Genomic DNA, 23,594 nt, shown 5'->3' with positions numbered 1-23,594 from the left:
ATAGTAACTCACAGGGATGTAGGATTAAATGAATTTGGTAAAGTATATACAAAATGAAGTATACACTTTAATATTCAAGAAATTATTTTTGGTGAATTACAAAAACTTGAATTCCTGGGGAACAGTGAGGACACTATCTAAGTGCCCTCTCAAAGAGTTTTAGAAATATATTAAGATAGATACTGAACATGACCAACATAGAAACTAAGCTTTAGAGCTCTGATTTCCAGATAAGAAGCCACTTAAAACAGTGAAATACTAAATTATAATCGTTTGGGATAGGTTCTCTTTCAGCACTACTATCACTTTGAGCATGAAACAAGGCATTAACTATATGATAGTATCTGGTCCAAGAGTGTGAAAATGGGATTATATAATAGAGGAGTAAGTTTAATGGCTCGAACATAAAGCAAGCAAAGGATCATATTGAAATTCTGATTTTTTGTAAGAACTTGATCTTTAAAAATTTTTTAAGAAGATATGCCTCAAAGAAGCGTAAACTAATCTTTACAAAACATAACAACATTAGGGGAGAGATAGTGAAGATCACTCTCTAAGATGGGTCTTGACCATACAAGTTTTCTTGGATATATTAGTAGCCATGTGAAGAATGCACTTACTCCAAAGGAGCAAAAAGTAAACCTACCTTCTAATGCTCTGGTATCATTTTTAAAAACCTGTTGTCTGGTCCTGTGTAATGTTTTAAAGAGCTGTAAAACCTGTAAAAGAAACAAAATTAGAATTCAGATCTCAAAAGAAAAAAAATTCACATTTTATATAATTACAAGGATTCAACAGTATTTCTTTCCTGTTTGTTACTTAGACTATTTTTCTTTTTTAAAAATGTTTTTATTTATTTTTGAGACAGAGGGAGAGAGGAGGAGCAGGGAAAGGGCAGAGAGAGAGGGAGACAGACTCTGAAGAAGGCTCCAGGCTCTGAGCTGTCAGCACAGAGCCCAACGTGGGGCTCGAACTCACAGACTACAAGATCATGACCTGAGCTGAAGTCAGATGCTTAACCGACTGAGCCACCCAGGCGCCCCTATATTTCAAAGTAGCTGGTGAAAATGAGGGTTTGCCAAAATAACTTTCCCTTCATTATTTATCTTTAAATTAAAAAAAAATAGCTTTATTTAAAAAATAATACCAAGTTCTTGGAAAAAACAAGGGATGGTCAAAAAGTTAATAATCCCCCTGTCAAAACCAGTATACTATCAACTACTAACAAACTTTGTCAGTTTGGTTTGTATTCTCACTTTTCTTAACATATTGAGGACTTCATCTGTTCTTAAAGTTTTACACACACATACACAAACTCATGAACCTGGTATGTATCTTAAGAGACCAAGAAGCAAGATGTTACAGATAATTTAACAAAGTGTGATTGTGATTTCCCAAAAGAGAAGCAGAATACTGAGACTAATAAATATTCTAAGGCTATGTTAAAGAAATAGAGAACAAAGCCTGACATTTGGGTAGAAGACAGACTATGTAGAGTCTTTAGTGTTAAACTAAGTCTACTTCGCACTTCTCAAATCTAAAAACATACTCAATCCTGTTCCCCCAATATTGCTTTTTCTCCTGTCTTCTTAATTTCAGAGAATAGGAGACACTGAATTTCTCAAGCTTGAAATCTTTAGGTGATTCTTTAAGTCTACATTACTTTTCATGTGGAAACCTTAGGAATGTCTCTCTAATGTTTTCGATATTCTCCATCCCTGAACATTATTTAAGTTCATCTTCTTGTGGTAGAGCATTTGCATTTTTGAAAATGTCTACCTGCCTCTGTAGTTGGGTCATCATTTAGCTTAGACTACTTAACACAGATTTGTCACTCTGCCCCCATTCCCTCCTTTCCTCTAGCTTATTCACTAGACAAAATACCTAATATTTATTTACTGAGTATATCCTGTGTGCTAGGAATGGTTTTAAATATTTACATATATTTACCAAACATCAAAGACAGACACCAAAACAGAAACAAGAAACATGTAGCAAAAAATAAATAAATAAAATAAATAAATAATAAACAAATAATAAATAAATAAAACAAAACAAAAACCAAACCATCACAATGAACTTACTCAGAAACAAAGTGACTGCAAAGACGTTGTAACAATAAAAAGAAGGTATAGTAAATTAACAAAGAAACATTCAGAAAATTCCCAAAAGCTCTCAGATAGCAAAGAAGTAGAATAAAAATTCAGAGGTAGAAACTGAGGGGAGAAAAGAAAGAAAATTAAGAGCATAATCTAGATGAACCAATAATTACATTAATAGGATTTCCAACAAGAAGGAACAGAGAAAACAGACAAAAGAAATTAAAAGGGGGAGAAAATTAAGAAAATATCACCAACTAAGGCACTTGAGATACTAGATTGATAAAGTTTCACCAAGTACCCAACACAAAACCCATACGATAGGACATCATGATATAAGTTCAGCACAATGCTAAAAAAAAAAAAAAAAAAAAGGAAAATCTCAAAGATAAAAAACAACTCACAGATAAAAAACAGAAAATCAGACTGGCACTTGACTTCTAAATAACATCATTATGAGAAGACAATGGTTTAAGATTTTCAAGCTTTGGAAAAAAAAAAAAATGTCCAGCTCAAGATACCATACATAGCTAAACTATCACCTAACTACAAAGGCAAACAGACATTTTCAAAAATGCAAATGCTTCACAAGGGGATGAACTACAAAAGAAAAAACATGTGAACCAGTGAGACAGGTGATCCAACACAGAGATGATGGTGGAGGACAAATACATGTCAGCATTTGTGTGCCCACCCTGGAAAAGAGTCTAGACTACAGCCAAGGATGAACTGCTCTAGAAAAGATGTTCCTAGGAAAAAAAATCAAACTGAATTTGGGAACAGATAAGTAGGAAACTAACCAATGATAATAAAAACAAAATTATTAATTTCAAGAAAAACAAAGAATTAGAAAAGAAAGGCAATGTAATCATATATTAGAGGACTCAACTGTGGACAATTTTATACAGTCATAGTAATATCAAAAATGAAAACTGATACACCAAAATTTATATAACAAGAAGACTAAGGTATAAGGAGGGAGCTTAGCTTGGTCCTTAACTTCCATTGTTAAAAGTCAGTAAATAATTATCCTCAAAGAGAAAAAAACCCCAATGAATAGCAGTTTAAACATGTTATTTAGAAACATGGAGGTAAATATGAAAATAGCTAAAATGACTAAAAGCACTTATCTCTGGGGAGCAGGAGTTGGAAGTATGTAGAAGGAAGTAGACTAATAGAGTTTCTGTGTAACACTATTTGACTTCTTAAACTTTTCACATTGATCACCTTTATAAAAACTAAAAAAAAAAATTTTTTTTAAAAGAGAAAGGGAAAGGACTTTAACAAAAAAGAGTAAAGACAAGCACACATTGGAAGAAAATATTTACCAACCATATATCTGGTAAGGGGACAGTATCTAGAACATAAAAAGAACTCTCACAACTCAACAATAAAAACACAGACAAAGGATATGAACAGACATTTCTCTAAAGATACACAAATGGTCATTAAGACCATGAAAAGATGCTTAACATAATCTGGCATCTGGGAAATATAAATGTAAATCTCAGTGAAATACACTTAACCCCAGCAGAATGGCTGTAACGAAAAAGAAAATCAGTAACAAGCATTGCAAGAATGTGCAAAAATTAGAACTCATACATTGTTGGTACGAATGTAAAATGGTGCAGCTGTCTGGAAAATAGTTGGGCAGCTGCTCAAAAAGTTGAACATAAAGTTATCACATTTTCTAGCAATTCCATGCTTAGGTATATATCCAAGAGAAATGAAAACATACCCTTATGTAAAAACTTACACATGAACGATTACAGTACCATTATTCACAATAGTCAAAAAAGTAGAAACAAGTCAATTTTCTATCAATTCATGAATAGGCAAATAATCCATACCGTTATAGCACGAATTGTGCTTCCCCCAAAGGACATGTTGAAGTCCTAGTCCCTAGTACTTGTAAATGTGACTTTATTTGGAAATAGGGTCATTAAAGATATCATTAAGATGAGGTCATTAAAGTGGACTCCACTTTAATGGATACAATATAACTGGTATCCTTACGAGGAAAATGCCATGTGAACACAGAGACACACACAGACTGCCATATGAAGATGGAGACAAACATTAGAGTGAGGTAAGAGCAAGCCAACAAGCCAACGAACATCAAAGATTGACAGCCACCATCAGAAGCTGGGGAGACTTTACCCAGTTTCAGAGGGAGCATGGCTCTCCTGGCACTTTCATTTCTTTACATTCTCATCTTCATTTCATTTCTAGCCTCCAGAACTATGAGACAATACACTTCTGTTGCCTTAAGCCACCTAGCCATAGGAAACTAAAACAGATTTTAATACTGGGAAATCGGGTACCACTATAACAAGTACCTAAAAATATGGAAATGGCTTTGAAATCGAGATGTGTAGAGTCTGAAAGAATTTTGAAGTTGTGACAGTAAAAGCTGAGACTGCCTTGAAAAGACTGTTTGTAGAAATATGGACTTTAAAGGTAATTGAGTATCATAGAAACCTAGGCAGTTTAATATTACAAGAGTGGTGGAAGACAAGTTGCATGGGATTGAGGGAAATGTAAAGTTAAGTAAATTTTACATGCTGTTTAGGGAAAAAAGAAAGTAATGTCATTAATAAAAAAGCCAGTGTCCCTAATTTAAGAACTAGTATACACAAAAATAAATTCAAAATAGATTCAAGACTTAAATGTTAGATATGAAACCATAAAAATCCTATTTGACATTGTCCATTGCAACTTCAAACTAGGTATGTCTATTGAGGCAAGGGAAACAAAAGCAAAAATAAATTATTGGGACTACATCAAAATAAAAGGCTTCTGCACAGCAAAGGAAGTCATCCACAAAACTAAAAGGCAACCTCCAGGATGGGAGAAGATATTTGCAAATGACATATCTGATAAAGGGTTAATATCTAAAACATACAAAGAACTTTATAAAACTCAATACTCAAAAGATGAATAATCCAATTAAAAAGGGGCAGAAGACATAAATAGACATTTCCAAAAGGCATACAGATCACTAACAGACAAATGAAGGTGCTTAACGTCACTCATCATCAGGAAAATACAAATCAAAACCACAACAAGATATGCCCTCACACTTATCAGAATGGCTAAACTCAAAAACACAAGAAATAACAGGTATTGGTGAGGATGTGGTGAAAGGGGAACCCTCTTGCAGTGCTGTGGGAATGCAAACCGGTGCAACTACTCTTGAGAACTTTATGGAGGTTTCTCAGAAAGTTAAAAATAGAACTGCCCTATGATCCAGCAATTGCACTACTAGGTATTTACTCAAAGAATATGAAAATACTAATTTAAAGGGTTATATGCATCCTGATGTTTATAGTAGCAATATTTACAATATCAAAATTATGGAAACAGTTCAAGTGTTCAAGTGATGAATGGATAAAGAAGATGTGGTAAATATATATACAAAATGTAATACTACTCAGCCATCAAAAAGAATGAAATCTTACCATCTGCAATGACATGGATGGAACTTGAGAGTATTATGCTAAGTGAAATAAGTCAGTCAGAGAAAGACAAATACCATATGATTTCACTCATGGGTGGAATTTAAGAAACAAAATAAATGAGCAAAGGGAAAAAAGAAACGGAGAGAAGCAAACCAAGAAACAGACCCTAAACTATACAGGACAAACTGATGGTTACCAGTGGGGAGGTGGTGGTGCAGGGGGATGGACTATGTAGGTGAGGGGGATTCAGGAGGGCACTTATGATGAGCACCAGGTGTTGTAATACCTGTATTACAGGTATTACCTGTATAACTGTATACCTAATATTATATTGTATGTTAACTAGACTTTAAATGAAAACTTAAAGGAACTAGTGTAAGGAAAAGAAAATGTCATCAATACTCCCATTCCCCAGCTGATATTCCAAAGGGAACCAGTTCCTGTCACCGCACTTGCTTGCACCCCGCAAATGCCCAGTGCTGTGCTTCTGTGGATCCATCACTCCGGTGCTGCAGGGCCCCTCCCACAGGAGACCACCAAAGGCAAAGCTAGCTAAGCCTACCCCTCCCACCCCTGTGCACCTTGCGGATCCACCCCGGCTAAAACGCCCTTGGCCAGATACCATCGAAGCAGCACAAGCCTGGCAGTGCGCAAGAAGCCCAGACAGGGGCCACACCACTCCACAGTGAGTCCTGCCTCTGGGAGAGGGGAAGATAAGGTACACACAAGTCTGACTGTGGCCCCAGCGGTGGGCTGGGGGCAGACATCGGGTCTGACTGCAGCCCTGCCCACCAACACAAGTTACTCCGGAGAGCAAAGAAGTGCCCTGCAGTTTGGAGCTACGACAGGGACTACCCAAAATGATGAAACGGAAGAATTCTCCTCAAAAGAAACTCCAGGAAGTAGCAACAACTAACAAATTGATCAAAAAAGATTTAAGCAATATAACGGAACAAGAATTTAGAATAACAGTAATAAAATTAATCGCTGGGCTTGAAAAAAGGCATAGAGGACAGCAGAGAATCTATTGCTACAGAGATCAAGGGACTAACAAATAGTCATGAGGAGGTAAAAAATGCTATAAATGAGGTGCAAAACAAAATGGAGGCAGCCATAGCACGGATTGAAGAGGCAGAGGAGAGAATAGGTGAATTAGAAGATAAAATTATAGAAAAAGAGGAGGCTGAGAAAAAGAGAGATAAAAAAAATCCAGGAGTATGAGGGGAGAATTAGAGAACTAAGTGATGCAATCAAATGGAACAATATCCATACCATAGGAATTCCAGAAGAAGAAGAGAGAGAGAAAGGGGCTGAAGCTGTACTTGAACAAATCATAGCTGAGAACTTCCTTGACCTGGGGAAGGAAAAAGGCATTGAAATCCAAGAGGCACAGAGAACTCCCTCCAGATGTAATTTGAAACGATCTTCTGCACAACCTATCATAGTGAAACTGACAAAATACAAGGATAAACAGAAAATTCTGAAAGCAGCTAGGGTTGAACATGCTCTAATTTACAAAGGTAGACACATAAGAATAGTAGCAGAACTATGTAGTGAAACTTGGCAGGTCAGAAAGGAATGGCAGGAAATCTTCAATGTGATGAACAGAAAAAATATGCAGTCAACATTCCTTTATCCAGCAAGTCTGTCATTCAGAATAGAAGGAGAGATAAAGGTTTTCCCAAACAACAAAAACTGAAGGAATTCATCATCACTAAACCAGCCCTACAAGAGATCCTAAGGGGGATTCTGCGAGTGAAATGTTGCAAGGACCACACAGTACCAGAGACATCACTACAAGCATGAAACCTACAGACATCACAATGATTCTAAACCCCGTATCTTTCAATAATAACACTGAATGTAAATGGACTAAATGCTCCAACCAAAAGACATAGGGTATCAGAATGGGTAAAAAACAAAACAAAACAAAACCAAGACCCATCTATTTGCTGTCTACAAGAGACTAATTTGAGACCTGAGGTCACCTTCAGATTGAAAGTGAGGGGATGTAGAACTATCTATCATGCTATTGGAAGTCAAAAGAAAGCTGGAGTAGCCATACTTATATCAGACAAACTAGACTTTAAGTTAAAGGCTGAAACAAGAGATGAAGAAGGGCATTATATAACAATCACAGGGTCTATCCATCAGGAACAGCTAACAATTATAAATGTCTACGTGCTGAATACGGGACCCCCCCCAAATATATAAAACGATTAATCACAAACATAAGCAACCTTATTGATAAGAATGTGGTCACTGCAGGGGACTTTAATACCCCACTTACAACAATGGATACAACATCTAGACACAAGATCAATAAAGAAACAAGGGCCCTGAATGATACATTGGATCAGATGGACTTGACAGATACATTTAGAACTCTGCATCCAAAAGCAACAGAATATACTTTCTTCTCGAGTGCACATGGAACATTCTCCAAGATAGATCACATACTGGGTCACAAAACAGCCCTTCAAAAGTATGAAAGAATTGAGATCATACCATGCACACTTTCAGACCACAGTGCCATGAAGCTTGAAATCAACCACAGGAAAAAAACTGGAAACCTCCAAAAGCATGGAGGTTAAAGAACACCCTACTAAAGAAGGAATGGGTCAACCAGGAAATTAGAGAAGAAATTTAAAAATATATGGAAACAAATGAAAATCAAAATACAACAATCCAAATGCTTTGGGATGCAGCTAAGGCAATCCTGAAAGGAAAATACATTGCAATCCAGGCCTATCTCAAGAAACAAGAAAAATACCAAATGCAAAATCTAACAGCGCACCTAAAGGAAATAGAAGCAGAACAGCAAAGACGCCCCAAACCCAGCAGAAGAAGAGAAATATTAAAGATCAGAGCAGAAATAAATGGTATGGAATCTAAAAAAAACTGTAGAGCAGATCAATGAAACCAAGAGTTGGTTTTTTGAAAAAATAAACAAAATTAATAAACCTCTAGCCAGGTTTCTCAAAAAGAAAAAAGGAGATGACCCAAATAGATAAAATCATGAATGAAAATGGAATTATTACAACCAGTCCCTCAGAAATACAAGCAATTATCAAGGAATACTATGAAAAATTATATGCCAACAAACTGGACAACCTGGAAGAAATGGGACAAATTCCTAAGCACCCACCCACTTCCAAAACTCAAACAGGAAGAAATAGAAAACTTGAACAGACCCATAACCAGTGAAGAAATTGAACCACTTATCAAAAATCTCCCAACAAATAGTCCAGGACCAGATGGCTTCCCTGGGGAATTCTACCAGACATTTAGAGCAGAAATAATACCTATACTTCCCAAGCTGTTCCAAAAAATAGAAAGGGAAGGAAAACTTCCAGACTCATTCTATGAAGCCACCATTACTTTGATTCCAAACCAGACAGAGACCCAGCAAAAAAAGAAAGCTACAGGCCAATATCCCTGATGAATGTGGATGCAAAAATTCTCAATAAGATACTAGCAAATAGAATTCAACAGCATAAAAAAAGAATTATTCACCATGATCCAGTGGGATTCATTCCTGGGCTGCAGGGCTGGTTCAATATTTGCAAATCAATCAATGTGATACATCACATTAATAAAAGAAAAGAACCATATGATCCTGTCAATTGATGGAGAAAAAGCATTTGACAAAATTCAGCATCCTTTCTGAATAAAAACCCTCGAGAAAGTCAGAATAGAAGGAACATATTTAAACATCATAAAAGCCATTTATGAAAAGCCTACAGCTAATATCATCCTCAGTGGGGAAAAACAGAGCTTTCCCCCTGAGATCAGGAAGAGGACAGGGATGTCCACTCTCACCGCTGTTGTTTAACATAGTGTTGAAGTGCTAGCATCAGCAATCAGACAACAAAAGGAAATCAAAGGCATCCAAATTGGCAAAGATGAAGTCAAGCTTTCACTTTTTGCAGATGACATGATAGTATACATAAAAAACCCAAAAGACTCCACCAAAAGTCTGCTAGAACTGATAATGAATTCAGCAACATCACAGGATACAAAATTAATGTACAGAAATCAGTTGCATTTTTATACACTAATAATGAAGCAACAGAAAGACAAATAAAGAAACTGATCCCATTCACAATTGCACCAAGAAGCATAAAATACCTAGGGATAAATCTAACCAAAGATGTAAAAGACCTGTATGCTGAAAACTATAGAAAGCTGATGAAGGAAACTGAAGAAGATATAAAGAAATGGAAAAACATACCGTGTTCATGGATTGGAAGAATAAATATTGTTAAAATGTCAATACCACCCAAAGCAATCTACACATTCAATGCAATCCCAATCAAAATTGCACCAGCATTCTTCTCGAAGCTAGAACAAGCAATCCTAAAATTTGTATGGAACCACAAAAGGCCTCGAATAGCCAAAGTAAATACTGAATAAGAAGACCAAAGCAGGAGGCATCACAATCCCACACGTTAGCCTCTACTACAAAGCTGTAATCATCAAGACAACATGGTACTGGCATAACAGACATACAGACCAATGGAATAAATAGAGACTACAGAATTGGACCCACAAACGTATGGCCAACTAATCTTTGACAAAGCAGGAAAGAACATCCAATGGAAGAAAGTCTCTTTAACAAATGGTGCTGGGAGAACTGGACAGCAACATGCAGAAGAATGAAACTAGACCACTTTCTTACACCATTCACAAAAATAAACTCAAAATGGATGAAGGACCTGAATGTGAGACAGGAAACCATCAAAACTCTAGAGGAGAAAGCAGGAGAAAACCTCCTTGACCTCAGCCACAGCAATTTCTTACTCGACACATCTCCAAAGGCAAGGGAATTAAAAGCAAAAATGAACTATTGGGACCTCACGAAGATAAAAAGCTTCTGCACTGCAGAGGAAACCATCAACAAAACTAAAAGGCAACCGACAGAATGGGAAAAGATATTTGCAAATGACATATCGGACAAAGGGCTAGTTTCCAAAATCTATTAAGAACTCACCAAACTCCACACCTGAAAAACAAATAATCCAGTGAAGAAACGGGTAGAAGACATGAATAGACACTTCTCTAAGGAAGACATCTAGATGTCTAACAGGCACATGAAAAGATGCTCAACGTCACTCATCAGGGAAATACAAATCAAAACCACACTGAGATATCACGTCATGCCAGTCAGAGTGGCTAAAATGAACAAATCAGGAGACTATAGATGCTGGAGAGGATGTGGAGAAACGGGAACCCTCTTGCCCTGTTGGTGGGAATGCAAACTGGTGCAAGACTCTGGAAAACAGTGTGGAGGTTCTTCAAAAAATTAAGAATAGATCTACCTTATGACCCAGCAATAGCACAGCTAGGAAGGTACCCAAGGGATACAGGAGTGCTGATGCATAGAGGCACTTGTACCCCAATGTTTATAGCAGCACTTTCAACAATAGCCAAATTATGGAAAGAGCCTAAATGTCCATCAACTGATGAATGGATAAAGAAATTGTGGTTTATAAACACAATGGAATACTACCTGGCAATAACAAAGAATGAAATATGGCCCTTTGTAGCAACAAGAATGGAACTGGAGAGTGTTATGCTAAGTGAAATCAGTCATACAGAGAAAGACAGATCCCATATATTTTCACTCTTATGTGGATCCTAAAAACTGAGAATAGAGGGTTGATGGGGGGTGGGAGGGAAGGAAAAGTGGGTGATAGGCATTGAGGAGGGCACCCGTTGGGATGAACACTGGGTGTTGTATGGAATCCAATTTGACAATAAATTTCATATTAAAAAATTTTTTTATTAAAAGGAAGAAAACTAAGTTACAGATTATGTTCTCTTCCTCATTTGCTTATATTAGATAATTTCCACTTTATGGAAAGTGGATTTTTTTTACAGGCAGATCAGTTGGAATAGGACATTGACATTTTAAGCTTGGACAAATTAGTCAGCCTTTGTCTCAATTTTCTTATAATGGATTAATATTAAGAGTATATGGGAAATTTTCAGAACCAGGTTTCCCTTAAAATTTTTTTAATGTTTGTTTTTGAGAGACAAAGACAGAGGATCCAGAGTGGGCTCGGTGCTGACAGCAGACAGCCCCATGCAGGGCTTGAACTCCCGAAGAAATAATGACCTGAGCCAAAGTCAAATGCCTAACCGAATGAGCCGCCCAGGCACCCCTGGGTTTCTCTTTAGATCATTACTTACCTGTCCTTTATACGTCTGGGTTATATGTTCCTGAGGGACAGCCACAGCACTGGGTACCTCCAACACTGTATATTAATCAAATGCTTACTTGCTGTGGTCCCATACTTCCTCAAAGACTTCTTGGTCACTTTTGTATTCTTCACACTTACCATAAGTACCTTCTATACATGGTAGATCTTCCCAAAAGTGTTTTTGGAATGAATCCTATTTAACTTATTTTGTATTAAAGTTTTTCAAGCAACTTCCCACTTCAATAACTTTCCATATAGTACTTCCTCTTTCTGGAATATTCTTTTCTCTTTTCACCTATCAATTTTTTTTTCCCTCCTAGCAAATTTCTAATCAAACTTCAGGACTCAACTTATACTTCTATGAGATGTATTTTTTTGCGTCCCTCTAGAGGTTAAATGCCAGTAATCTCACAAAATACACTGTATTTTCCATTCGAAATCTTCCTATCTGCTAGATTTCTTTACGAAGCAAAGATAGTCTGTTTACATCCACTATGCCTAGACACTGTACAGGGCTAAATGCTGGCTTGAAGGTATTACTGATAGCTATAATGGATATGCAATAAATCACTTGAATAATTCTTTAAAATTGTTTCTGTTGGTGCTGTGACATATACTAAAATGTAGTAGGAACACCAAATTCACTAAAACACGAGGCACCGCTTGTTTGTTCCTTATTGTTGACGTTGACCAACCATTAGCAGTGCTTTTCCTCACTACACCTTTCCAGGCTTATACTGCAGCAACAGTGACAGGCCCCAACAGGTCACGCTCTAATTTAAGGTTAGGAATGGCTAGTCTTGAGAAGTGTGCCCCAGCCAGGAACCTTTATCATTTTAATGAGAAATGAATCTGAGACTTCAGCGAAGTGCCTGGTGGGCCTATCACTTCCCAAGCTCATTCAGAGCACTCAGGTCTCACAGGACTCTGCGGTCTCCTCAGTTGTTAATTTTTGACAAGTGATTCTGAGGGTCCTCGGTTTCTTTGGCTCCCAGACTTCAGTGTACTTTCCGGTTATCTGACTGAACTTTTCATCTCATCGGATAGTTGTGGCGCAGGAGTGCATTTGGCGTTTCGTCCACCTTTCAAGGATGTAAAAGTGGTCCCTCAGACAAACGTTCAGTGTGGGGATGAAACAGGGGCAGAACTCAAGTGCAGCCTTGCATGGCTTAGAAACACATACTTTGGCACCCCAGAAAAAGAGGGAGGAAGCACTGGTGTTGCCCTCCCTCCGCACCAGCACAAAACCTCGACGGCCCTTTCGGAGTTGGTCACCGGGCTCCATAGGGGCAACGTTCACATCCTCCATGAAGGATCCTAAACCCATATCTACTGAAGTTACAGACAAGCTTCGCAAGGCCGCCGCTTTCCCTCCCCGTCGCTATCGTACCCATGCCCTCCCCGGACCCTGTCACCTTGGCCGCCTGACCCATGGCTCTCCGCGCAGCGGCGGCTACTTCTTCAGTGGTCGAGTCGCCCCGCCTCTCGACAACCAATCACTGCCTGGCGTGGACTATCCAACTACCTGAAGTCACGTTCCTATCGTGCCGCAACCAATCACTACGCAGAATCCCCTTAGTAACCCGCCCCCACAGAGGACCCTGGAAGACAGTTTGCTAAACTCCCGCAGTCTGGTAAAACCGCGAGAAAGTGCCGAGCTCAATTACTGGAGAAAGGTGAACGGAAATTACCTGGACGCCATGTTAGTTAGGGGCAGAGTCACTTCCGGTCTCGCAGAGAGTCGGTTACGTTTAGTGGATGGTTTGTGGACCGATACGTTATACCTGTTGTTTGGGGGTTGGAGTTATCTATTAAAGAACACTTATGTTAACGTTTCCTAGTTGCGAAAGTGTGCGTAAATAAGGGCCAACCCCTACTACAGCGGCTGTTGATTGCAATGCTGATGCCCCAAAGCGCTTGTCTAAATTAATTCCCCATAAAGGTGAGATAGTTACTTAATCAAGACCATACGGCTAGTAAATAGAGGCCTGGCTACCAAACCCTATGTTGCACCTGAAAATCCAGTCTTACCCTCGACACATTCTGCTTGGCTTACTCTACTCCTTGGTTTTGCTGGTCAAGAGGTCGGAAATGTTATTTAAGTACATTTTAACTTAGGACCTTGCAAGCTTCAAGAAAAATCTAAACCTTTCCCCCACTGCATAATCGCTGTTTCCCTTCCCTACCTCACAGCCTTTCAGGTTAACGTTTAGTTAAAACCGACTTTTTATTAGGAATGAAAGATTTGAAGCAGTGGATCTTAAAGACCTTTTTCCTTCTCTGTGATATACGTCATTTTAAAGAATACTGCAAGTCATCATGAGACTAGCAAGGTAACAGTTGATTTTTTAAAATTATAATTCCTTAGATCTGCAGATGAGTGTTTAACATAACCAAGCAATTAAACCAAATATACTGGAAACAGGAAAAATATCCAGGAAACAATAGATGATCTAATGACACTACATGATTCTGCCTTCTGATTTGTAAAGAATGATTGAAACATGCTTTTCTTTATTTCCAGTTTAGAATCATAGCACAGTTTCCTGAAAATTCGTAATTTATTGTTATAATTTCTGGCTAACTAGGGTCCTGTATTCAGTTAAGCAAATCCCCTCACCTGCCAATACTTGAAAATACAGTTCCCATAGTGCCCTAATCAGTTCAGTACTGAAGCTTCTCTTAGATAAATCTGTATGGTTTGTTCAGCTGTTCCATAAATGAGGTGACTATATTGGTTATTCTAGGAGTATGAGTTTGGTAACATCTCAAAGTATGGGACCCAGAACTGAACAAGAAATTCCAACTTGTTCCTCACATAAGTTCATGCAGTTATACAGTAGGCAGAATGAAGGACTCCAAAAGGTATACTGTTTAAATCCTAGGAACTTTTGAAGATGTTACCTTATATGACAAAAGGTACTTTACAGATGTGATTAAATTAAGGCTTTGAAATGAGAAAATTATCCTGGATTGTCTGGTGGGCCCAATGTAATCACAAGGATCCTTAGAAGTGGAAAAAGGAAGGAGAGACAGGGAGAGGTTTGAAGATACTCTGCTGTTGGCTCTGAAGATAGAGGAAAAGGCCTCAAGCCAAGAAATGCCGGTACCCTCTAGAAGGTAAGGAAAGGGAACTGTTCTTCCCTAGAGACTCTAGAAGGAATGCAGCCCTGCTAACACCATGATTTTAGCCCAGTGAAACTCAGATTTGTGACTTCTGGAATGCTACCTGTTTGTGGTCCCTTCCATCTTCAAAGCCAACAGGAGAGAATCTTCAATCTTTGACTGTCACCTCTATTTCCATCATCATATCTCCTCTCTTTCCTGTGTCTCTTTTTCACTTATAAAGGTCCCTGTGATTATACTGGGCCCACCTGGACAATCCAGGCAATCTCTTCTACTGCGAGATCCTTAATTTAATGACATTTGGAAATCCCTTTTACCACGTAAAGTAACATATTCATAGGCTCCAGAGATTAGGGCAAGGACATCTTCTGCCTACCAAACCCAGTTGGGGTAAAGCTAGTTAATAAGGTTGAAATGGAAGGAAATGAAGAAGTAGCCATGGGCCTGATTGCATAAGAACCTAATGTGTCAAGGCCAGTATTTCAGATTTAATTCTGATGAAATGCCTTGCCAGCAGGAGAATGACATCATGATTGGTATTTTATAAAAATTTCTTTGTGTGCTGAATGGCAAACTAATACAGAGGAAGCAGAGAGGCTAGCTAGGAGGCTCTCAATGTACTCCAGGCAAGATATGATAATGGCTTGGATCAGGGTGATGTAGTAGAAGAGGTGAGGAGTGATTAGATGTATGATATATACTGCAAATATGAGAAAGAAGAGTTATGGATGATTTCAAGGCTTTTGACTTGAGCAATTTGATGAATGGTATTATAGTAGATGTAGAATGCTGCCAAGAGGAGTTTTGTGTGTTTGTTTACTGTGCAAAGAGTAAAAATATAAATTTGAAGTGCCTGACAGACATCCATATTAAGATAGTGAGTAGGCAGTAATATATACTATAGACCAATCTGGAATTAAGAGGTAAGGTAGGTCAGGAGATACATACTGGAGAATCATTATTCTGTATATGGTAAAATCTGAGTGAAAGATGACCATATTTATTATCCAAACCAGTATATATCTCTTTTTAACTTTCTACTTTGACAATTTCAGTCTTACAGGAAAGTTTCAAGAATAACAGGATTTGCATGTCTCACTTGGATTCCCCAAATGTTCACATTTTACTACAAATGGTGTTATCCTTTTCTAGGTCTCTATATACGATCATTTTTCTTCATTTCTTTACTGTTTGAAACCGAGCTGCGGACATGATAGCCCTATACGCCTAAATACTTCAGTGTTTTTTTATTTCTACCAAAAGGTCAGTCTCTTACATCAGTGGGTCTCAAAGTATGATTCCAGGGCCAGCAGCAAATACATCACTTAGAAACCTGAATTATAAGACCCCATCCCATATCAACTAATTTTGATAATTTTGCTGTGGTTATGTGAGGAAATTAACATAACTTTCAAAATTACTATCCAATTTATAGGTATTACTTAGATTTTGCCAATTGCCCCAATAATGTTGTTGATAGCAAAAGTAGCAAATGGGACACTTGAGATTCGAAGGATCTACTATCAGTAATTTTTATTGGTAGTGGACAAAGCAATACAAACTGGTAAAATAATCACATAAGTAGTCCTGGAGCTATAGTTAATTTTTCTTAATAACGATATGTAGAAATTAAATATTAGCTAGAGAAGAAGGCTAAGAACGGAACCCATTGAGAAGTCTGGAACTGGAGGCTTACTGTGAAGGAGAAATAGCATCCAGAGAACGAAGAGAAGACTAGGAGAGTGAAATCTATACCTGAAAAGAGGAAATGGTCAACAGTAGCAAATGATACCAAGAGGTCTAGTATGATGAGAATTGTAAATGCCAACAGAATTTTATAAGTGGGACTTCTTTAGTGACATTGCAAGAGGGAAATGGGTTTAAAAAAAATATGTGAGGGTGGACACAGAATAAACAAAACTTTTAAAAGGCAGCAAAGATTTGAAGGGGTATGTCAAATTAAGAAAGGTATTGTTCCTTTAAGGTGGGGCATCTTATATTATGTTGATTACTTCTGGGAAAAAGTTTTTGTAGAGTCCTGGGAGGATTACAAACTACTGATGCCTGGGTCCCAACCTGGGAGTCTGATTTAATTGATCTGGAGTGAGGCCAGATTCAAGAGGATTTTTCAAAAGTTCCTCAAGTGATTTTTAACATGTTGTGCGAACCACTGCTAGAGGGAGAAAAAAACTGACGCAAGGAGGGCTTACTTACTGGAGCCAAGACTTTCTGTGGCTGAGAAATTACGTGGTACAGTGTCTCATACAGCAAACATGCTTGGATTATCAAATCTTTTCAGTTACAGTACCTAATTTTTCCTACAAGTGCCCATAAAGCAAGGGAAGAAGGGCGTATACAGTAACTCCACTCCCCAAGACACACTAAAAGAAGAAAGAAAAATGACCTCGATGTGGCTCCCTAGAGCCTCCGAACAGGAACCTCCCTTCCGCCGGGTCTAGTCGGGCGGTTCTTGCAGGCTCCCGCGCGCTCGCTGCACCCCACAGCTCAGGTCGCCAGTGCGCACGCGCTGGACCTGCTCGGGAGCCCGAGCAGCGGTCCCCGCGCAGGCTTGGCCGCGCACTCCCGCCCTCTGCCCGCTGCCCCGGCTCCTCCCTCCTCCGGAGCTTCTCCTTGGGGCGGCCGCGCGGGAGAGAGGCCGAGATGGCTGATGAGATCGCCAAGGCTCAGGCCGCCCGGCCTGGTGGCGACACGATCTTCGGAAAGATCATTCGCAAGGAAATCCCAGCCAAAATCATTTTTGAGGATGACCAGGTAGAGACCGGGCGTCGCCTCGCTGGCGGGCAGAGGCAGGCCAGTCGCCCGTGGACACGCGGGTTTCCCGTCGAGGGAAGTGTCGGGCGGCGCCACGAAGGGAAGGGACCCGGTCGCCCCGCGCGGCCTCTGCCGCGGGCCCCCAGCCAGCGGGCAGGGCCGCGGCCACTCCGAGGCGGCCTGCCGGCGCGTGCCGGCGCTCCGGTTACGCGTTATCAGCCCGGGGCGCGGGTCAGGCCGCCCGGCGCCCGCGGGGCCCGCACCGTGAGGTCTGGGCGAGTGTTGGGGAAGTGCTGGCTACTCGGCGTGGGCTCCCGCCGGATCCGCGGCTGCCTCGGACCTCGCCGGTGTCAGGAATCTTACAATCTCGCCAGCGCTCTGCCTGACAGGGAGAAATCCGATCGCGCCCTGACTCGGGCCCAATCTCCGCGATCTCCCGCGCACAGCGGGTCCGCCTGGGCTTTCCCGGGTGCCTCTCAGCGCCGCGTTGCGCAGACAGCCTGGGGCCGGGTGCACCGGGGTGGCGGGGGGCGTGCGGGGGTCGAAGGTCAGCTTCCGCGAGGGCCAGACAGTCAACCCCACCCCCACCCCTGAGATGAGTGGGTTCTGGGATTTGCTTTCCTTTGACCCCGCGCGGTAGCAATGGTTCCTTTCTTGTTTGACAGGAAGCAGTTTTTCTGCCAAGGGACTGAGCATGTAGTTTTTGTTGATTTCACCGTAGGTGAAATTCTGTTTGAGAAAGTCCGAGTTGATGTGACATCTTGTATAAAATATTTAGTAAGCAGTTGTATTTATGAGTTTGGATCTGAGACAAAGCTGGGCAGGAGGTTGGATGATTTAGACAAATACTTTTGTAACTTTCTGTTAAATTAACTTTAAGAAATATAGAATATAAGGGAAACATTCTTCTGATGCTCCTATGGCATTCTTAGATTCAAAATATTATCCAAGATTTAATTAGATTCCTTTAGGTGATTTTATTTGGATACCTTTATTTGTCACTAGGAGGAAAGTTATTTTGTTCTAAAAAGTGCGTCTTTTTAAATATTTTCACTTGCTTTTTATAAATTATTGAAATACTGACTTTTTAACCACCTACGCCCCAAGAAGTATAACTGCATGAAGCGATCTAAATGATACAGCATTTTGTGTGGAGTACTAAATAGAAATACTCCTGAGACATTTGAGTAGGGTTAGGTTCTATTAAGTAGCTTCCGCCTTCATTAGAGAACAAGAGATACAAAAATATTCATGTGGTATGTAATTTGTCTAAATGCTAACTATTCTCCTTGTGTCAATGAAAGAATAGAATATTACTTAAATAGTTGAGTAAGGGGGGAAGAAATAGGTCTTAGTCAAATATCAGACAAATACATAATTACAAAGCTGATCACTGCAGTAAAGGAAAAAAAAACAGGAAATTGCACAATCAGGGCTTCTCACCTAGGGACGTTGGGGAGGGGAATCAGATTTCTTTCAGAAATTTTATATATGCTGGGAGCTGAGGAATGAATAGCAGTTTAAGTTAGAAGTTGGGGTTGGAGAGGGGAGAGAGGACCATTGCAGTAGGGAATGGTCTTTGAAAAAGCCTGGGAGGGTAGAGAGAGATGGAAGACAATATGATTTCAGCAGGAAGAGTTTGCAGTTTCTACTGGAAAGGTAGACAAGGATTAGCATGCCTAATTTCTACTTAACTTTTGGAATTTCCCTAACTCATAGAGCCTGGGGTGGCTCAGTTGGTTGAGTGACTTCAGCTCAGGTCATGATCTCACGGCTCCTGGGTTCCAGTCCTGCTGAGCTGTCAGCACAGAGCCTGGAGCCTCCTTGGGATTCTGTGTCTTCCTCTGTCTCTGTCCTTCCCCCACTCAGGCTCTGTCGGTCTGTCTGTCTCTCTCTTGCTCTCAAAAATAAATACACATACATACATATGTACATACATACATAAATTTCCCCACCTCAGCATGGTTGTCTGTAGTCACCCAGTCAAAATCAGGTTCTTCTATGTTAATCATGTATTTCACCCTTTTCCTTTGTAACAAATAGGTAGATTTTTAACTTAATTATATCCTTTTTTAAGGCCAGCCTTCCCATTAGGCTGTAAGTTCCATGAAAGGGACCATGGGATCACATGTATTGTGTACACTTCTGATTTCCGAGCATCTAATACGGTGCCTCCCATGGGATTAGTGTGAAAGAATAAATGTGGCCTATAAGATGATATACTAAAACTGATTTTTTCCCCCTTATCTCTAGTGTCTTGCTTTCCATGACATTTCTCCTCAAGCACCAACACATTTTCTGGTGATACCCAAGAAACATATATCCCAGATTTCTGTAGCAGAAGATGATGATGAAAGTGTAAGTAAATGTACCAACACCATTTATTTTCTTACCTTTTTTTTAAATTTGGGAGACTAAATTTTGACCTGAAAGTGATGTCACATTTTCGTTTTCCTAAGGACAGTACTGAGGGAATAAACCAGATAATCACTAGGGAAGTGCAATGTATAAATAATTTGAGGTTTTGTTTTTTTTTTTTATAGAGATATAGTTGACACATAATGTTTTGTTAGTTTTAGGTGTACAACATAATGTTTATATATATGTATATTACGAAATGATGACCACAGGAACTCAAGTTAATATCTATCACCACAATATTCTTAAACAAAATGGTTCCTAACGAGGAATAGTTGGTGAGACTTATTTTTCCTCAATAAAGAAACACTACGTCATATAGGGGAAATTCAGTGAGTCTTCTTCTATTAATGCTATTAAAGGAAAGAAAAATCACTATTTCATTTTGCCAGACATACAGGCCTCAGTTAAATATTCTCCTTATGCTCCTTGTGATTGATTGTATAATTGTTTGTAAGTACTGGCTTTTCTCCTTGACGGGTGCTTTAAAACTTCCTGCCTCATTGATATCAGGCCTGGTCATATGACTTGATTTGGCCAGCAAATGCAAGCAGAAGTGGTATGTCTTGCATAGAAACTGTAAGAGCTAGTACCTGGTTTGTCATGTTCTCTCTTCCCTTTCCCCCTATGATCATACAGAAACTACTCCTTCAGCCTGGGTTTCAACATGAAAAAAGATGTATTATTTAGAGCCTAGTCTACTTGTGATGAACATGTAGTGAGCACAGGAAATGTATCTTTGTTATAAACGAGTATTTGGGGTGGTTGTTACCATAGCTTAACCATACTTATCCCGATTGATATACCCTCCTATTACAAGAAAGCAGGATATATCTTGCTTTATTAAGAACATTTAAATACCTCTTGGAATATGATTTTACAATTGTTTTAATTGAGATTTACCTCTGATTTGTTTATTGGAATTAGTAATGCATAAAAACCTAATCTTAATGGGTTTTTAATTGTAAATTAGGTTGTATTAGTACTAAGAGTTACCAAATAATTTGTCCAGACGGGTATGTTTCAACTTGGTGGTCTTTTAATATTTCAACTTGGTAGTATGTTATTTAATGGCAAAAACTTGTAAATTGCCTATACTTAAGAAACTTTTTTTTTCTTTTCCAGCTTCTTGGACATTTAATGATTGTTGGCAAGAAATGTGCTGCTGATCTGGGCCTGAAGAAGGGTTATCGAATGGTGGTGAATGAAGGTTCAGATGGGGGACAGTCTGTCTATCACGTTCATCTCCATGTTCTTGGAGGTCGGCAGATGAATTGGCCTCCTGGCTAAACATGTTTTAGGGATAATTTTCCCTTCTCTAGGCAATGATCAATATTTGCAAGTTCCAATATGTTAAATAGTATACGTATTTTTGCCTGTGTATGGAGAGATTGAGGGAATAAAGGCCCATAAATAAAAGATAATGTTGCATGGTTTACAATCTCTCTGAAACCTGTGTTTGCTTTATTAAAAAAAAAAAATGTTGGAATGTATGAAGGTAGAATTCATAATTTGGGTATTCTTTTTTCTCCCTAATGTATACTAAACATATGTACATTGTTAAAATGGTATGACTGGTTTCTGAAGACAAATACAAGATTTCACAAATTTTTAGCTTTGCAATACCCTTTTAGGGTAAAATATTAGTCCAGGTGGAGATTTTCTAATCTAATTTTCTCAATACTTAAGAACAAAAGAGTATCTTATGTGATTGATCCAGAAAGTGAATGTTTTGGGTCTAAGAGCAATGGTTTTTGTCAAGCCCACGTTCCCCCTGGACTGTTGGGGTAATTTGGAAGGAATAAAAGTAGATTTGTCACAGAATCTTTGATGACCATATGAAGCCATACGTTGTTATTTCTTTCATTATCTAAACTCTCTGAATATTTATTATAATTATATTACTTAGAATTAACTTTCCACATTGAAAACTTATAAAAATATTTTAAGTTGTGCAAGAATCTGGCTATGTGGAATTAAGGAAGAAATCTCAAGGTCTGAGTTCTCCTTATCAGAACATACTTTTTTAGTCTTGCCTTTCTGCCTTCCACAGACTAGTTGTCTAGAACCAATTTCTGTAAATAATAGTGGGTGTAACCTTTTTTCCAAGTTAAATCTCCTTTCTTCATTCATATATGGTACTTTATTGTATTGATTATAATTTTTTTCTGTTCACATTTTGACTTACAAAATAAGAAGTAATTAAATTTTAAAAAGCCCTTTTCTTATGGCATGGGTTTTAATTAAAAAGAAAAGAAAGTAGTTAAGTCTTTTTCAAACATGTACTACAAGTGTGCCAAGAGTTGATTTAAACTCTGCATATCAGTCCTTTCATAAGTCTGGAAAGCAAACTGTTTGAGAGCACCAGCTGATGATAGTAATTGCTTCTTGAAATGCTTTGTGTGATATACAGGATCATTTAATAAAGAGATTTTTGCCTCTACTGTCATAACTTGGAGATATTGCAGGTTCTGTACCAGACCACTGCAATAAAGCAAATATCACAAAAGTTACTAAAATTCAATGAATTTTTTGGTTTCCCAGTGCACATAAAAATTACATTTATACTATAGTCTATGTGATAGCGTGATAGCATCATGTAGAAAAAAAAAAAAACAGTGTACATACTTTAAAAAATACTTAATTCCTATAAAATGCTTACCATCATCTGAGTTTCCAGTGAGACAATCTTTATTGATAGAGGGTCTTGCCTTGAGGTTGATTGTTGCTGACTAGTAAGGTTGGGGTTGCTGTGGCAATTTCTTTAAAAAGGCAGTGAAATTTGATGCACTGATGGACTCTTCCTTTCATGAATGATTTCTCTGTAGCATACAATACTGTTTGATAGCACTTGACCCACAGTCGAACATCTTTCAAAATTGGATTTTTCTCAAACCCTGCCACTGTTTGATCAACTAAGTAATACTCTAAATCCTTTGTTGTCACTTCAACAATCTTCACAGCACCTTCATTAGGCACAGATTCTATTCACAAGAAAGCACATTGCTCACCCTTAAGAAGCAACTCCTTATAGCAATTTAGTCACATCTCAGGCTCCACTTCTAATTCTAGCTGTCTTGTTCTTTCCATAACATCTGCAGTTACTTATTCCACTAAAGTCTTGAACCTCTCATAGTCCTCAATGAGGGCTAGAATCAACTTCCAAACTTATGTTCATATTGATATTTTGACCTCTTCCATGAATAGCAAAGGTTCTTAATGGTATCTGGAATGATTAATCCTTTCTAGGAGGTGTCCAATTTACTTTGCCCAGATCCATCAGAGGAATCTATTCTATGGCAGCTACAGCCTTAGGAAATGTAGTTTTTAAAGGGTAAGTCTTGAAAGTCAGAATTACTCCTTAATCCATGGACTGCAGAATGGATGTTGTCTTAGGCATGAAAACAACATTAATCTCCTACCTCTCCATCAGGGCTGATGACCAGGGTGACCAGCTACATTGTCAACGAGCAGTAATATTTTTAAAGGCCTTTTGTTGTTTTTTTCCTTAG

The 23,594-nt window shown here is 38.7% G+C and overlaps 2 protein-coding genes across 2 annotated transcripts in view; one reads left to right on the top strand and one right to left on the bottom strand.

Annotated features, from left to right (window-relative positions):
* The window catches only part of LYRM7 (LYR motif containing 7), a 32,828-nt gene extending 19,532 nt beyond the window's left edge, over positions 1–13,296 (bottom strand). Inside the window, exons 1-2 of the mRNA XM_049648469.1 lie at positions 13,182–13,296; positions 647–719 (exon numbers count right to left, since the gene is read on the bottom strand). Of these exons, the coding sequence (XP_049504426.1) occupies positions 647–719; positions 13,182–13,199 (91 nt within the window). The 5' untranslated portion in view covers positions 13,200–13,296. The remainder of the gene's footprint in view (positions 1–646; positions 720–13,181) is intronic.
* A 4,191-nt stretch (positions 13,297–17,487) lies between these two features.
* On the top strand, positions 17,488–21,523 carry HINT1 (histidine triad nucleotide binding protein 1). The gene is made up of 3 exons (XM_049648468.1): positions 17,488–17,664; positions 19,918–20,022; positions 21,208–21,523. The coding sequence occupies exons 1-3, from the start codon at positions 17,554–17,556 to the stop codon at positions 21,370–21,372; spliced, it is 381 nt and encodes a 126-aa protein (XP_049504425.1). The 5' UTR covers positions 17,488–17,553; the 3' UTR covers positions 21,373–21,523.
* Positions 21,524–23,594: the final 2,071 nt, after the last annotated feature.

This window comes from Panthera uncia (assembly GCF_023721935.1).
Source record: "Panthera uncia isolate 11264 chromosome A1 unlocalized genomic scaffold, Puncia_PCG_1.0 HiC_scaffold_17, whole genome shotgun sequence".
NCBI classification, from domain to species: domain Eukaryota; kingdom Metazoa; phylum Chordata; class Mammalia; order Carnivora; family Felidae; genus Panthera; species Panthera uncia.
Note: the sequence above shows the minus strand (reverse complement) of the source record. Positions and strands in the feature narration are given on the sequence as shown.